General features: G+C 37.8%; 1 protein-coding gene and 1 pseudogene across 1 annotated transcript; both read left to right on the forward strand.

Annotated features, from left to right (window-relative positions):
- Positions 1-244: 244 nt before the first annotated feature.
- Positions 245-3,275, forward strand: LOC121944200 (annotated as a pseudogene).
- A 1,618-nt stretch (positions 3,276-4,893) lies between these two features.
- Positions 4,894-13,060, forward strand: LOC121944719 (zinc finger protein 420-like). Its single transcript, XM_042488609.1, has 4 exons — positions 4,894-5,316; positions 6,638-8,088; positions 9,959-10,193; positions 11,143-13,060. The coding sequence occupies exons 1-4, from the start codon at positions 5,142-5,144 to the stop codon at positions 12,693-12,695; spliced, it is 3,414 nt and encodes a 1,137-aa protein (XP_042344543.1). The 5' UTR covers positions 4,894-5,141; the 3' UTR covers positions 12,696-13,060.
- The last annotated feature ends 2,396 nt before the right edge of the window (positions 13,061-15,456 follow it).

Below are 15,456 nucleotides of genomic sequence, written 5' to 3' on the forward strand. Positions count from 1 at the left end.
GACAGATTTTTTTTTTAATTGTAAGTGCGTGCTGGTTCCAAGCATTGGTTATCGGTGTCATTAACCACTAATAATCGGTATCTGTATAGATAAACCACATTCGGTCGATCCCATGGATGTATTATTATTAAGGAAGTCACTTTATATACAGTGTACGATAATTGAAAACGGAACGAACTGGTCGCTTTGTTCACGTCAACTGCCGGAATTTAATAGTGTGACACCCAGCGGAAGTAAACAATACAGTCGCTAGCGCAGTTTAGCTGCAGTAACGTGTTGAAATTGATGGAAAACGACAGTCGTAGCGCAGATATTTCGTCATAAATTTGTAGTGAAGCAACAATGTCTGCGGTTGAGTATTTGCGAGAGTTTGTCAACGAGCGTCTGACCGCTGCAGCTCAAGAAATATTCGGAGTTTTTCATAAAACCATCGTCGAGTACGAAGAAGAGCTCGACCGTCAGCGCAGCTGCTGGATGTCCTCACTGAACCCCAAATAAAGTCACACAGTACAGGTGTGTAACATGCTCTGAATAAATATAACTTTAACCTTTGTGTATCTGAACTTTCTGTGTATATAATACTTGTCCTAAGGGTCAAAAATGATCTGCCTTCACTATAAACCCCCAAAATAAAGCAGCTTAGTTGAATTTTAAACACCAAATCTATTTTGCACGAAGAAACAACCTGTTATTCATCACAAACTCTGTGCATATTTAGGTTTTTCCTCTTCTAAGCCTAAGAAAGTAGAAGACATTTGCAAAAAGTAGTTTTAAATGCATTTTATCATAGGGAAACAACAAGTATTTAGTAACATAGTATTAAACTGTAAAATGAGGATATTGTGCATGGACTTTGCAGATGTATTTCTGTGTGTGTGTGTGTGTGTGTGTGTGTGTGTGTGTGTGTGTGTGTTTTGTGGTATGAACATGATTTTATTACTGTTGGGTCAAAAATGTACTACGGAGAATTTGGGGCCATGTTAAAGAAAAACAAAAGTTACATTTTGAGAATATAGTCGTAATATTATGCGAATAAAGTTGTAATTTGGAGGATTAAGTCGTAATATGATTGAAAAAAGTTGCAATTTTACGAGACTAAAGTCATGAAATTAAATTGTAATTTAACAAGAAAAAAGTAATTATTTTAAGAGACTAAAGTCGCATTTTTTACGAGAAAGGGGATGTTTTAACGGAACATATTGCCATATTGCCTGCTGTTGACCGTCTGTGGCAGGTGTGACACCGGGGACAGTGCTGTCTCATAAACTATGACTTTATTCTCCTAATATTATGAATTTTTTCTCATAATATTACGACTTTATTCTTGAAGTCTCACAAAAATATTTTCCTCATTGTGGCTATAAAACTCAAAACTAAAAATGATCCCTAAGACAAGATTTTTTTTATCCTGTTGGTGTACAGATTTTATGGAAATATGAACAAAGGCAGAATTTCACTTTTTCTCATGTTGAGTTCACTCTAGGATAAGTTATTGAATTTTAGGTTGAAATAAAATCAGTTAGGGGGTTTTCTATGCTGTTTGACATAACGGCGGGTCATTTTTGACCCCTAAAATGATGTAAGGGTGAAACAAATAGCCTGTTCATTTGCTGTTTTCTTTTGTTGTGTGTCCCTCCAGAGCTCCCACAGCAACATGTCTGTAAGCAGGAGGAGGATCTCGCTGAGCAGCAGCTCTGTATTCAGGAGAGGAGCTCCAGTCTGGACCAGGAGGACCCAGAGCCTCCTCAGATTAAAGAGGAAGAGGAGGAGCTCTGCAGCGGTCAGGAGGGACAGCAGCTCGTCCTGAAGCAGGAGACCGATGACTTCACGTTGATGGCTCCGTATGAAGAAAGTGAGCCAGAAACAAACAGTGAACAGCAGCTCCTCTTTCACAGCTTTCATGAAACTGAGAGCCAAGATCAGGAAGCAGGCGAGCACTCAGAATCGACTAGAAATGCAGAACCAAAATCAAAGAAAAGAAGCCAAAAAAGCAAAAGTTATGGTAACAATGTGAACAACTTGTCAGAGATTCACCGCGATTCGTACGCAGGTGGAAAGTCTTTCATATGTGAAACATGCGGGAAGGATTTTAACTTTAAGTCAACGTTGTGGAAACACATGAAAATCCACACAGTTGAGAAGCCGCATTCCTGCAAAATATGCGGAAAAAACTTCCAGTACAACAGCCGCTTGTTGGCCCACATGAGCACACACAGGGGCGGGAAACCGTTCACCTGCAAAAACTGCGGCAGAGCTTTCAAACACCTCGGAGAGCTGACGTTTCACAGGAGGAGAGCTCACAGCGGAGACAAGCTGTACCTCTGCAAGATCTGCGGGAAGAGATTCTGCGAGATGTCGCTGTTGAAAAAGCACATTACGACCCACACAGGTGAGATGCCGCACACCTGCAAAACGTGCGGGAAAGATTTCAGACTCAATAGCGACTTGTTGGCCCACATGAGAACACACACAGGCGAGGGGCAGTTTACGTGCCAAACGTGCGGGGAAGCTTTCAGACGCAACTATGAACTGACGGTCCACACGAGGCGGGCCCACACAGGTGAGAAGCCGTACCTCTGCCAGACCTGCGGGGAACGGTTCTCCTACATGTCGGTGCTGAAAAGGCACGTGCGGATCCACACAGGCGAGAAGCCGTATTCCTGCGAAACGTGCGGGAAAGATTTCAGATGCAGCGACGGTTTGCTGCGCCACACCAGAGTCCACACGGGCGAGAAGCCGCACACCTGTAAAACGTGCGGGAAAGGTTTCAGACGGAACTACAACCTGACGGTCCACACGCAAAGAGCGCACACTGTGAAGAAGCCGCACTTTTGCAAAACCTGCGGGGAATTATTCGTTTCAGTATCTGAACTGGAAATGCATACAAGCGTGCACGCAGACACATAGTTTTTTTGTTGGAGCTCACAAAAGTAGGGGTCGACTGATATTGTTTTTCAGAGCCGATTATTAATATTAATAATGACTTTATTTATAAAGCGCCTTTAAATACGGAGTTTACAAAGTGCTTTGACAGATAGAGAAATGCAGAAACAAGAGGGGTAACCTGCAGAAGAACATAACAATATGAGCCAAAGAATAATACCAACTGAGGCCAAGAAGAAGAGAAGAATTTAGCAAAACAGATCAAAAATAACAACAACCCAAACCAATAAGAGTAAATGCTGTTCGAAGAATATTAGCAGTGATCACAAATAATAGTATTGATAGTAGAGTTAAACACGATTGGGAAGAATAAATTAAAAGATACAATAAAATACAAACTAAAATAGATGAATTAAGACAAATTAAAATAGAAAAAAAATAAATAAACAATATTAAATATTGGTATTTAATGAGACCTATAACTGATATTTGGCACCGATATCCATTTAAAATAAAAATGAAAATCTTTCCATCAATATTTATAATTTGGAATATAACAAACTTCAACATATTTTTTTAATGCCTTAAGTAATGTTTAATAAAAACATTTCAACATCAAATACAGCAAGTTCAAAGCAACTTTTTATATAGTCAAGTGAAAATTTGAATAAAAAATGAACAAAAAAGCTCCCTGAGGTTTTACAAAGTAAAAGTTTCTACCATGCTGATGCTTTCTTTGCACTTTTTAATTAATTAATTTTATCAGCGATTATTGAAGTAAAACGCAGATACAGATAATCGGTTAAATGCCAAATATCTGGCTGATAATCTGTCGACTTTTACATAGAACTGAGGAGCCACATTATCGCAGCACTAGTAGAAAAAAAATTTATTAAATCAAAACTTGAAAAAAATCCTACCGGAGGATCGACATTCAGAGGAGGAACCATCCAGCTGAAACTCCCTTCATTTGACTATAATGCTTATATTTCTGTTGTGTAAATATTTCTTGAGCATGTCTTTGAAGTAAGGATGATAATTAATCGACAATCGATTCATCAGCTGTTAAGATTTTTTTTCAAACATCTGAAATTTAATCAGTTAATTACTATGAAATGCTGTAAAAATAGATGCGATATGTTGCTGTGAGCTTTGACTGAAAAAAACCTGCATTGTGTAATGTTTGAAATAAGCAAAGTTTTAATGTTTTGAGTTTTTTTTTTTTCAAATGACGATTAATCGATCATTATTTTACCATTTCAGTGATCAAAACAATTAATCCTGAAGCAACTGTAATCTCGCAAATAAAGGAAAATGTATGTTTCACAATGAGTGCAGAGTGGTGGCTGTTATATTAATGGTGTGACCTGAACGACTGATTGTACTGTCAGCTTTTGTGAATATCAGCATTTGCCAGATACCAGATTTTTAAAAATGTAATTACTGTTGATAAATTCAGTGTTTTTCAAATATGTTAATGAACATCAACATACTCGAAAAACACAACAATTACATAAACTTATCAAAGTAAATTAGGTCAATTGTATAAACTATAAAAAAATCTCAGTTTCTTTTTTGTTTGCTTTTCTCTCTTTATGTTGCAAGATCCCTAAAATCGTGCAAGAACAGGGGTCTGATATCATTGAAAAACACTGACCAATGGGACAAGAAGAGAGAAACTGGTAATAGTGATAAGAGTCCTTGAAAAGAAAAGGTTTTGAATTTTTTTTTCCATGAAAATTAATTCACTTTCGTATAGATAGATTCTTTTTTGTTTGTTTGTTTGGGTTGCTTTGTATTTTCTTGTAACCTTTTTAAATTATTATTATTATTATATTTTTTATTTTTTAAAATAATTTCTTGCTGTTTTTTAGGTCATGTCTTGTTAAGTTGCTCTTTGCCTTCTCCATGTTTTTGAGAGAAATCAAACTAATGTGCTCAGGTTTCAAAGCTCAAAGAGTTAACAAAGCTGAAGGAACCATAAGACTGTTATATTAGAATCAAGCCACTAAAATCTTCTACATCAATCATGTAAAGTAAAACTAATATTACTTAATTCAAATGCAAGAATTACACAATTTATTAGGAGTGTTTTGAAAGCGGAACAAACGCAACGGTTCACTGTTTCCGATGGAACATTACAGTGTGACATCCAGAGGAAGTAAACAAAGGCGCTAACAGTGTTAGCTGCTTGTTGATTTAGCTGGAAAAACAAGAGTCGCTGCGCAGATTATGATTTAATATGAAATGAATCAAAAATGTCTTCAGTTGAGTATCTGAGAGAGTTCGTCAGCGAGCGTCTAACTGCTGCTGCTCAGGAGATATTCGGCGTTTTTTATAAAACTATCGTCGCGTACGAAGAAGAGATCGACCGTCAGCGCAGACTGCTGAAGGAGATCGTCTGGGACCCTGAAACAAAGTTACACAGCGACGGTGATTACGGATTATTCACTTTAAAGGGATGCTTCGGATTTTTTTAGGGTGTTATCCATCATGTGAATATGACACAGTTAGCTGTCAGCTGACACGCCCTCAGTGTGCACGCGCAGGCCGGTCTGCAGATCCACGATCTGAACACAAACCTTCACTTTTTAACTGCTTTTATGAACAACTTCAGTTTGTTTTAGTGTGTTTTAATTATTTAGCACCTATTTTTTCTCCAGGGCTTACACGATTCTATGTCAGAATGTTTATATGTTTTATTTATATTTTTTTAAGTATCCGTAAGCTATTTTATCATTTTAATTTTATTTTAATTTATTCTAATTTCCCCACTCCCCCTCTTTTTTAAGCAATATTAATTTGATATTATATGCTATATTTTATAGTAGTGGTCGACTGACTGACATTGGTTTTTTGGGCCGATACGATACTTGGATATGATATTTGGAACTGTTATAAAGAATTAAAATTGAATCTGTGTTCAGTTTTTCCCCAGTCCCCTTCATTTAATAAAATATTAATTTTACACATTTTATATTATATGCAATATTATACTCCCTCCTGAGAGTGTGGAGCAAACTCTTTAAAAAACCCAACTAATTTTATTAAAAAATAACTATATATGGTATTTATAAGGAAAACTTGAATTATTTCGTACTCACCCAGTCTCTGTTCACTAGAGGTCGACTGACATTGTTTCTTCAGTAACGATACAGACTAATGGTGCTTAATGAGATCTTTAACCAATATTTGGAACTGATTTAGCATTTCCAATAAAAAAAAATCCTTCTGTCAAAATTTAGAATTTGGAAGATAACAAACTCCAACACAAAACTTAAATCTTAATTGTTTAATGTTAATGTTATTGTTAAATACCGTTAGCAAACGTTCAGTCAAAACTGAAACATTTACCATCATACAGCAACTTCCCAGCGACTTTTTTAAAAAGTGAAAATCTCAATTTAAAAAAAGAATACATAAAAGTAGCTCCCTGAGGTTTTACAAAGTAAAAATGTATCCAATGCTGACACTTTCTTTTGCAATTTTTAATTAATACGTTTTATTATGATCTTTAAAATAAAATGCTGATACAGATAATCAGCAAAATGCCAAACATCGGCCCTGAAAATCAGCTAGGCCTAATCTGTCGAGCCCGAGTAAATACGGTCTGTGGAGAAGTATCTCATCTAAAAAAAATCTTAACTGTCCTTTTAATATTTTGAAAAGGGGGAATTTGATATATATATATGTGTGTATAGTCCCATTTTTGAATACTGGCTTTTTACTTTTGTGTGTGTGTGTGTCCCTCCAGAGCTCCCACAGCAACATGTCTGTAAGCAGGAGGAGGATCTCGCTGAGCAGCAGCTCTGCATTCAGGAGAGGAGCTCCAGTCTGGACCAGGAGGACCCAGAGCCTCCTCAGATTAAAGAGGAAGAGGAGGAGCTCTGCAGCGGTCAGGAGGGAGAGCAGCTCGTCCTGAAGCAGGAGACCGATGACTTCATGTTGATGGCTCCGTATGAAGAAAGTGACCACAGCGAAGCTCAGACCCTGAACTTCAACTCTGATGACACTCTGAGCGCAGCAGAGGAAGAGTCTATAGTCAGCATGTCAGTCTCAAGCCCCGGGATATCAGAGGCACAAAGTGAACTCCAGTTCATCTCTCACAGCTCTTCTAACACTGAGAGCCGAGATCAGAAAAGAGGCGAGCACGAAGACTCAGGATCGACTAGAAATGTAGAACCGAAACCAAAGAAAAGACAATACAAAAGTGGGACTTGCGATAACAATGTCAACATCTCTAACTTGTTAGAGATTCACCACAACACTAACACAGATAAAAAGTCCTTCAGGTGTGAAAAATGTGGGACTGAGTTTAAATATAGGTCAGAATTATGGAAACACCTGAGAGTGCACGCAGACGAGGAGCCATATTCCTGCAAAACGTGCGGGAAAGAGTTTGCATACATCAGCGGCTTGTTTGACCACATGAGAACGCACACGGGCGAGAGGCTGTTTACATGCAAAACGTGTGGGAAAGCTTTCAAACACCACGGTTTGTTGAAATACCACCTGAGGAGAGCCCACACAGGTGAGAAGCTGAACATTTGCAAATTCTGTGGCAAAATATTCTCAGCCATGTCACTGCTGAAAAGGCACGTGAGGATCCACACAGGCGAGAAGCCGTTTACTTGCAAAACTTGCGGGAAAGATTTCAGACTCAACAGCGAACTGTTGGTCCACATGAGAACGCACACGGGCGAGAAGCCCTATTCTTGCAAAATATGTGGGAAAGATTTCGGCTACAACAGTCATTTGTTGGCCCACATGAGAACACACACAGGTGAGAAGCCGTTTACGTGCCAAACGTGTGGGGAAGATTTCAGACGAAACTCTGAACTGACGGTCCACATGAGAAGAGCCCACACAGGCGAGAAGCCGTACCTCTGCCAGACCTGCGGGGAAAGTTTCTGTGAGATGTCCGTATTGAAAAGGCACGTGACGATCCACACGGGTGTGAAGCCGTATTCCTGCGAAACATGCGGGAAATATTTCAGACGAAACGCCGACTTGTTGGTCCACATGAGAACACACACAGGCGAGAAGCCGTACACCTGCAGAATATGTGGGAAAGGTTTCAAACGCAACTACGACTTGACGGTCCACATGAAAAAAGCCCACGCTGAGGAGAAGCCGTACCTGTGCAACACCTGCGGGGAAAGATTTCATTCTGTGTTTGAACTGGAGAGACATATAAGTGTGCATGCAGACAAGTAGTTTTATGTTTCATTTTAGTAACACTTCCTTTAAGACCACATCTATGATGCACTACGAAGGCATTCATAGAGCATTATAATGCATTCATAATGCTTTATGACTAGAGGGTAGAAGGAAGATGTTTTTAAACAAAGTTAAAAAAGCTAAATCACATTTGTCCTTGATCCTGCTACATTTTTGGAGTTGAAGGTTTAAATTGAAATCAGCAGCTACTTTTATAACTCTCTCCGGTTGCTCGGGCATGCTGCTGCTGGTGGCATCATTAATTCAATTCAGTTCTTAATGACTAAAGTTTATTTTAAACCTAATTTTAAATTGTTTTAAATAATCTTTTTTATCTTTGCACCTCTTGTCTGCACTTTTGCTAATTTTAATGGTTAATGGTTTGATTTTTACTTTAAATTTTTAAGTTATTTAGTAATCAATTTTAACTTTATATCTCATCTCTTTGCTCTTATTTTGAAGCTGTATTCTTTATTTTATTTTATATTTTATTGCTTTGTAAAGCACTTTGAATTGGCCTTGTTGTATGTGCTATATGTGCTCATATGTGCTGTACAAATAAAGCTGTCCTGCCTTACTAAAGCTGATTGTTGATGTGTGTATAAATGAGTAAATCATAAATCAACCTCGAGTTTATAACGAGTAAAGAGCATCCAGAAGGCCCTTGATACTCATAATACATCATAAGTCACATTTTTTATGTTTTATGCCTGTTGGTATTGTACTTTATGACTGTTAATATAATGCATCAGTACTCATGTGTTTACAAGTGTAGTCATGAAGCATTATGAATATATTATAATTCACTATGAATGCCTCATAATGCTTCGTAGACGCGGTCTATATTTAGAAAGTATTACTTCTATTTCTATCTGTTGATTGCAGCACCTGGAAAATAAAAGAAAGACTTTAGTATTTGCTGCGTCTCAGTAACTGAATATAAAATATTTTCCAATAAAAATGAAATTAGGGGTCGACTGGTATTGGTTTTTCAGGGCCGATACCAATTACTGAGACTGATAACCGATATTTGGAACTGAAATGCATCTACAATAAAAAATGAAAATCTTTCTGTTAATATTTACAATTTTGGAATATAACAAACTGTTTTTCTTTTTTTTGTGCTAATTTTCAGGTATTTTTTGTAATTGTTTGTAATTCCAGGCATTTTTTGGGGGGCATTTTCTGCTTTCCAAGACTAAAACATAATTATGCCTTTAGGAAAGCTGTGGGAGCCATAGAAATGTGCCACATTAGAAACAAGCCAACAAAATAAGACAATGTCGATTATTTAAACTACAAAAAAAGAAAAATAATTAAAATGGTTTTAACAAGCAGCCCAAGACCCATTTTTATGCTCTTGCTCATTCCACCTTTTATATATTCATATATTATATATTATCGCATACTATGATTGTAATTTCTCATATACTTGTTTTATGCATTTTATGCACTTCGTGACTTTTGTTGTTTAATATTTCTTTTGATATTTATATCTATTTTATTTTTTTCCCACCTGTGGCCTGTCTACAACAACAACAGAGTTATGGTATCCATGTGTCCTATAATTATTTTTGTTATTTATTTAATCAATAAAAATAAAGAGATAAAAAAAATTAGCACTCTTGCATGTGAAGCATTTAAATTGTATTTTATGTGTGAAAAGTGTTACACAAATTAAGATTATTATTAAATACAAGCAATATAACCCACATCCGGACTGTTATTTGGACATATAAAAGCGGAACGAACGGAACGGCGGGCTCACTTCCACTGTCGGAACTTCAATGTGTAACACACAGCGGATGTAAACAAAGGACGCTAGCGGTGTTAGCTGTGCACTCATGTCGGATAGTTGCAGGAGGATTTTGTTGTCGTTGCGCTGATAACTACTTCATTTGTCAAAAACGCAACGATGTCTTCAGTCGAGCATTTGAGAGAGTTTGTCAACGAGCGGCTGACTGCGGCAGCTCAAGAAATATTTAAAGTTTTTCATAAAACTGTCGTCGAGTACGAGGAAGAGCTCGACCGGCAGCGCAGACTGCTGAAGGAGATCGTCTGGGACCCTCAAATAAAGTCACACTGCACACGTGTGTAAAACTTATGAATTTATAAAACATAATACGAAGTAATAGGATTTTAAATAATCCCAGATACAGATACTGAAACTAAATCTGCCGCAAAACAAACCGCGAAAAACCAGCTCATGCTAGCAGCTGTGTTTGTTTGTTTGTTTGTTTGTTGGTTTGTTGGTTTGTTTGTTGGTTTGTTGGTTTGTAGCTGGTAGGAAAGAGGACTTACTGGTTCTTGATGGTCTTTGATGGTTTTGCTGGTTGACCAGCTGGTGTGACGAGCTGCGCACATTTATCAAATTCAAATCAGCTTTATTGGCATGAATGTTCATCACGTTGTTGCCAAAGCGAAATAACAGATTATTAAAGGAATAAATACATTACAGAAATATAGATTTTGGACATATATATATATATATTGTTTTATTGTTTGTATAGTTTTAGTTTTTATCTTTATGCATACCCAGAAACAGACTTAACGGAGTCATGAGACGAAGCATAGAAAACAAAGGGGGTAAATCAGTTATTTCAGCATATTACACATTGTGTATTTTGTAGATATTCTCATTGCTATACTTGCTGACACACACATTTTACACACTCAGCACATTACCCACACTCAGCTGATTGTATATTTCGGTATTTTACATTTATGTTTTCACAATTAGATACTGAGCATTTTTACATACTTTTTAGATACTGTGCCCATTGTTTGCTCTCACCGTATTTCTGTTTTATTTTTTATATATTAGTGTTGGTGCTTATTTCTACTTATTGTAATTCTCAGAGTGGCGAACGAACCGCAATTTTAATTAATTTTAATCCTACATCATTCATTCTGATTTTAACAATCTGAACTATCCCTTTAATATATTGAAATGAGGGAGTATATATACTCACATGTGTGCATTTTTTCTTCTCTGTTATCACAGTAGTATCTTGTCCCTTTTGTTGTGTGTCCCTCCAGAGCTCCCACAGCAACATGTCTGTAAGCAGGAGGAGGATCTCGCTGAGCAGCAGCTCTGCATTCAGGAGAGGAGCTCCAGTCTGGACCAGGAGGACCCAGAGCCTCCTCAGATTAAAGAGGAAGAGGAGGAGCTCTGCAGCGGTCAGGAGGGAGAGCAGCTCGTCCTGAAGCAGGAGACCGATGACTTCACGTTGACTCCTGCTCACGAGGAAAGTGACCAAGATCAGACTCTGACCTTAAATCCTGAAGACGCTCTGAGTGCAGCAGAGACGGAGTCTGCAGTCACAATAATAGTTTTAAGCTCATCAGAAGCACGAAGTGAACACCAGCTCGTCCCTCACAGCTCTGCAGAAACTCAGAGCCGAGACCAGAAGGGAGACCACGAGGACTCAGGATCGACGAGAAATGCAGAACCGAAACCAAAGAAACAAAATCTCAAAAGCAGAAGTCGCACTTACAACAACTCTAACTTGTCAGAGATGCATTTTAATATTCATAATGGTAAAAAGTCTTTCAAATGTGAGAAATGTGGCAGCGAGTTTGATTACAGGTCCGCGTTGTGGAGACACCTGAGAGTGCACGCAGGTGATAAACCATATCACTGCGAAATATGTGGAAAAGTCTTTTTAAATGACCGCTGCCTCCTGGCTCACGTGAGAACACACACGGGCGAGAGGAAGTTTAAATGCGGCGCGTGCGGGAGAGCTTTCAAACGAAATCACGAGCTGAAAACCCACGCGAAGAGAGCCCACGCGAGCGAGAGGCCGTTTCTGTGCAAGTTTTGCGGGAAAAGATTCAACGACGTGTTTTCACTGAAGAGGCACGTGAGAGTCCACACAGGCGAGAAGCCGTTTACCTGCAAAATATGCGGGAAAGATTTCCCGCATTATAGCGACGTGAAAAGCCACATGAGCATCCACCACTCAAATGGAAAGCCGTATTCTTGCACAACGTGTGGAAAAGATTTCGGATACAACAGCCACCTGTTGGCCCACATGAGGACACACACGGATGAGAGGCAGTTCAGATGTCACACATGCGGGGAAGCTTTCAAACGCAACTACGAACTGACGGTGCACACGAGGAGGGCCCACACAGGTGAGAAGCCGTACTTTTGCAAATTCTGCGAGAAAGGTTTCTGTGAGATGTCGGTGCTGAAGAGGCACGTGAGGATCCACACAGGCGAGAGGCCGTATTCCTGCGAAACGTGCGGGAAAGATTTCAGACTGCACAGTGGCCTGACGGTCCACATGAGGACCCACACAGGTGAGAATCCGTACACCTGCAAAATATGCGGCAAAGATTTCCCGTACAACAGCGACTTTAAAAGCCACATGAGAATCCACACAGGCGAGAAGCCGTTTTCCTGCAAAACGTGCGGGAAGGATTTCAGACGTCGCGACGGCTTGCTGCTTCACACCAGAATCCACACAGGTGAGAAACCGTTCACCTGTAAAACGTGCGGGAAAGGTTTCAAACGCAACTATGAACTGACAGTCCACGTGAAGCGAGAACACACTGAGGGGAAGCCCGCGGGGACAGATGCGTGCTGACAGACGAGACGTTTTCTGAGCAGGAGCCAAAGAATTACAGCTGTTTTTGGAAATCAGAAACTTGGAAAAAAATACGCGAGGATCGACAATAAGTCGAAACTCTGACTGAAACACATTTTTTTCAGTTGTTCATCTGTAACTGAAAATAAATTTAGTTTTTCCCTGATGTCGATGTCATGCTAGAGCGTTTACACGACTGCGTTGTTTACATTTTGTTTGATAATTACTTCTTTTTTGTCATTTAAATTTTTATAGTTTCCTTTCAATCAGAAATTCTACACAAAAACGTCTAACTATAAAACAAGAACAAAAACAGTCTATAATGACTGATGAACATTTCACAGATCTCTTAATAAAAAACATATCCCAGAAAAAACGCCTTTTGTCTTATTCATCCTAAAAATAACCAATATCACCAGTAAATAATGAATGTCTACTTTTATTATTATTTATGGAAATTACAAAGTTTTAAAAGGGAAACAAAAGAGGAAAGAATGAGTTTCTAATAAAAGAGAAAAGTGACACAAGATCAAATATTATTTATCTTGTTACTGTTAGTAAGTTATTGGGATCATAATTCGACTTAAAGTGAAATATAACGCAGGTATTTGTATGAGTCATCAGAGAAAGTCACATTAGCAAATAATTTTAAAATTAAGGATTCAAAATAATGTAGTTTTATGCAAACTGTTTAAAACTCATGATTTACTAATAAACTATTCATGTCATAACGTAATTATTTCAGTTCATTGTCATTAAATTGGTTTTTATTGATGCATTTACCAATTATTGAGTCATACTGTTATTAGATGACAAATCTATCAAAACTTGTATCAAAAATGTATCAAAAAAAATATTGTAGAAAATAAGCAAACAAATTCTCTCTTATTTTTGTTTTTTACACATTTCCTGGTGTGCTCTTGTTTTGTTAGTGCTCAATGTTTTTGGGGTTCTTATTTTTTCTCTTAAGAAAAAGTTTTACTTAAACTACAATTATTTAGCAACTTTAGTTTCCAACTCTCTTTTTTTTTGCACGAACCATATTACAATATAAAAGTGCAGCTAAAACAATTAGAATTGATTGATTAGAAAATTGATTGTAATGTATTTATTTTTATTTTTTTAATGCCGTGGTTTCAGCTTCTCAGATTTGAGTCTTTGCTGCATTTCCTTTTAATTGGTTAAATTAATTGAATTGATTTAACTTTCTCTGCATTGAGAACTTCTAATTTTAATACCTGCATATATTTTTGTAATTACATACTTTTACTGAAGTAACATTTCCATTGCATGAGTTTTACATGTAACAGAGTATTTTTACAGTGTGGTATTGGTACTTTTACTTCATTAAAGATGTGAATGCGTCCTCCACAACTGCTGCAGACACTAATGTCGCTTTTTAAGTTGCGCCTGCTGCATTACGTTTTATTTTTGCTGAAACATTTTCTTGTAACATCATCTACATTTGGAGAATTTTTAAAACAGGCAGAATAAAAAATAATGCATGAATGATCCTAATAACCGTAACCAACCAGGTTCGCCCACTTCCTGACGTCGTAGGAAGTCGTGAGTGGCACCATTTGAGTAGCTTGATTTCAGGTCCCCACCACCTTCCTTTTGGAAGTTATTAGCAAAAAACGGGAGTTTAGGAGGTCAGTTCTGGCGGTAATTGTAATTTCGGTCTTAATTTGAACCAAAATAGAAAATTTTTTGAAACTTTCAGCAAATGTGACGAGAATTTAAGATTAAAACCTCAGTTGACGTTTTCATGTTAAAAAATGAATCTTTAATGACCTGTGTACCTCTGAAGGCTTTTCACTGTGCTTTTCTAATTTTAATATGACGTCTGAATTTAATTTAAGCTGCTCTGAGACTTTAAACGAGTCATCGGTTAGTGGTGACGAGATGAGAGGAGAGTGGAGGTTATCAGATAAAAGTTATCAGATAAAAGTTATCAGACGGAGGTTATTAGATAAAAGTTATCAGACAGAGGTTATCAGACGGAGGTTATCAGATAAAAGTTATCAGACGGAGGTTATCAGATGGAGGTTATGGCGGCCTCAGGTGGACCTCAGGTGGACCTCAGGTGTGCGAGTTAGTCGTCTCCTCCACAGATGGCCTTCACGCCTTCCCCGAGGCAGCCCGACAGATCCGACTGGAGGACACAGCAACACAAGCAGGAGAAAAGTGTCCTCCCACCACATCGACCCGCAGAGGAATGTAACTGAGTACTTTTACTCAAGTGCAACTTTGAGGTATTTGTAACATGATTCTGGATTTTCTTTTTAATGATTACTTTTACTTTTGGTCATTTAAGTTAACATATTATTTAATACTTTTGTACTTGTACTTTAGATTTTAAAAGTAGGACTTTTACTTTTAAGGGACTGCTCCTAATTTCTGAGGGGGAGGTCAGATAATGTGTCTGTGTCAAATATTTTTCAAGCAATTGGGAGCGACTTGTAGTTTGTATTTTGGCTCAGAAGAGGGACGTACGACTTTAGACGGTTATATTTCTAATCAGAACCCCATATTTTCTTTAAAAATTGTGAACAGCATTTATGATGGACAGAAACTTAAATTATCATCAGATTTTCACATTTGACCGTCCTCGAACATAGTGTACAAAAAAGATTACGTAATTAAAATCACTTTATTTTAAGCCCGTCATTTAAAATTTTGGCAAAACAAAAAGTTTTTGCTGGATCCAGATCCAGTCATTGTTGTGTTTCAGGCGGCTTTTTAGCCACCAAATTCAGCG

This window comes from Plectropomus leopardus, chromosome 6 (genome assembly GCF_008729295.1).
Source record: "Plectropomus leopardus isolate mb chromosome 6, YSFRI_Pleo_2.0, whole genome shotgun sequence".
NCBI lineage: Eukaryota > Metazoa > Chordata > Actinopteri > Perciformes > Serranidae > Plectropomus > Plectropomus leopardus.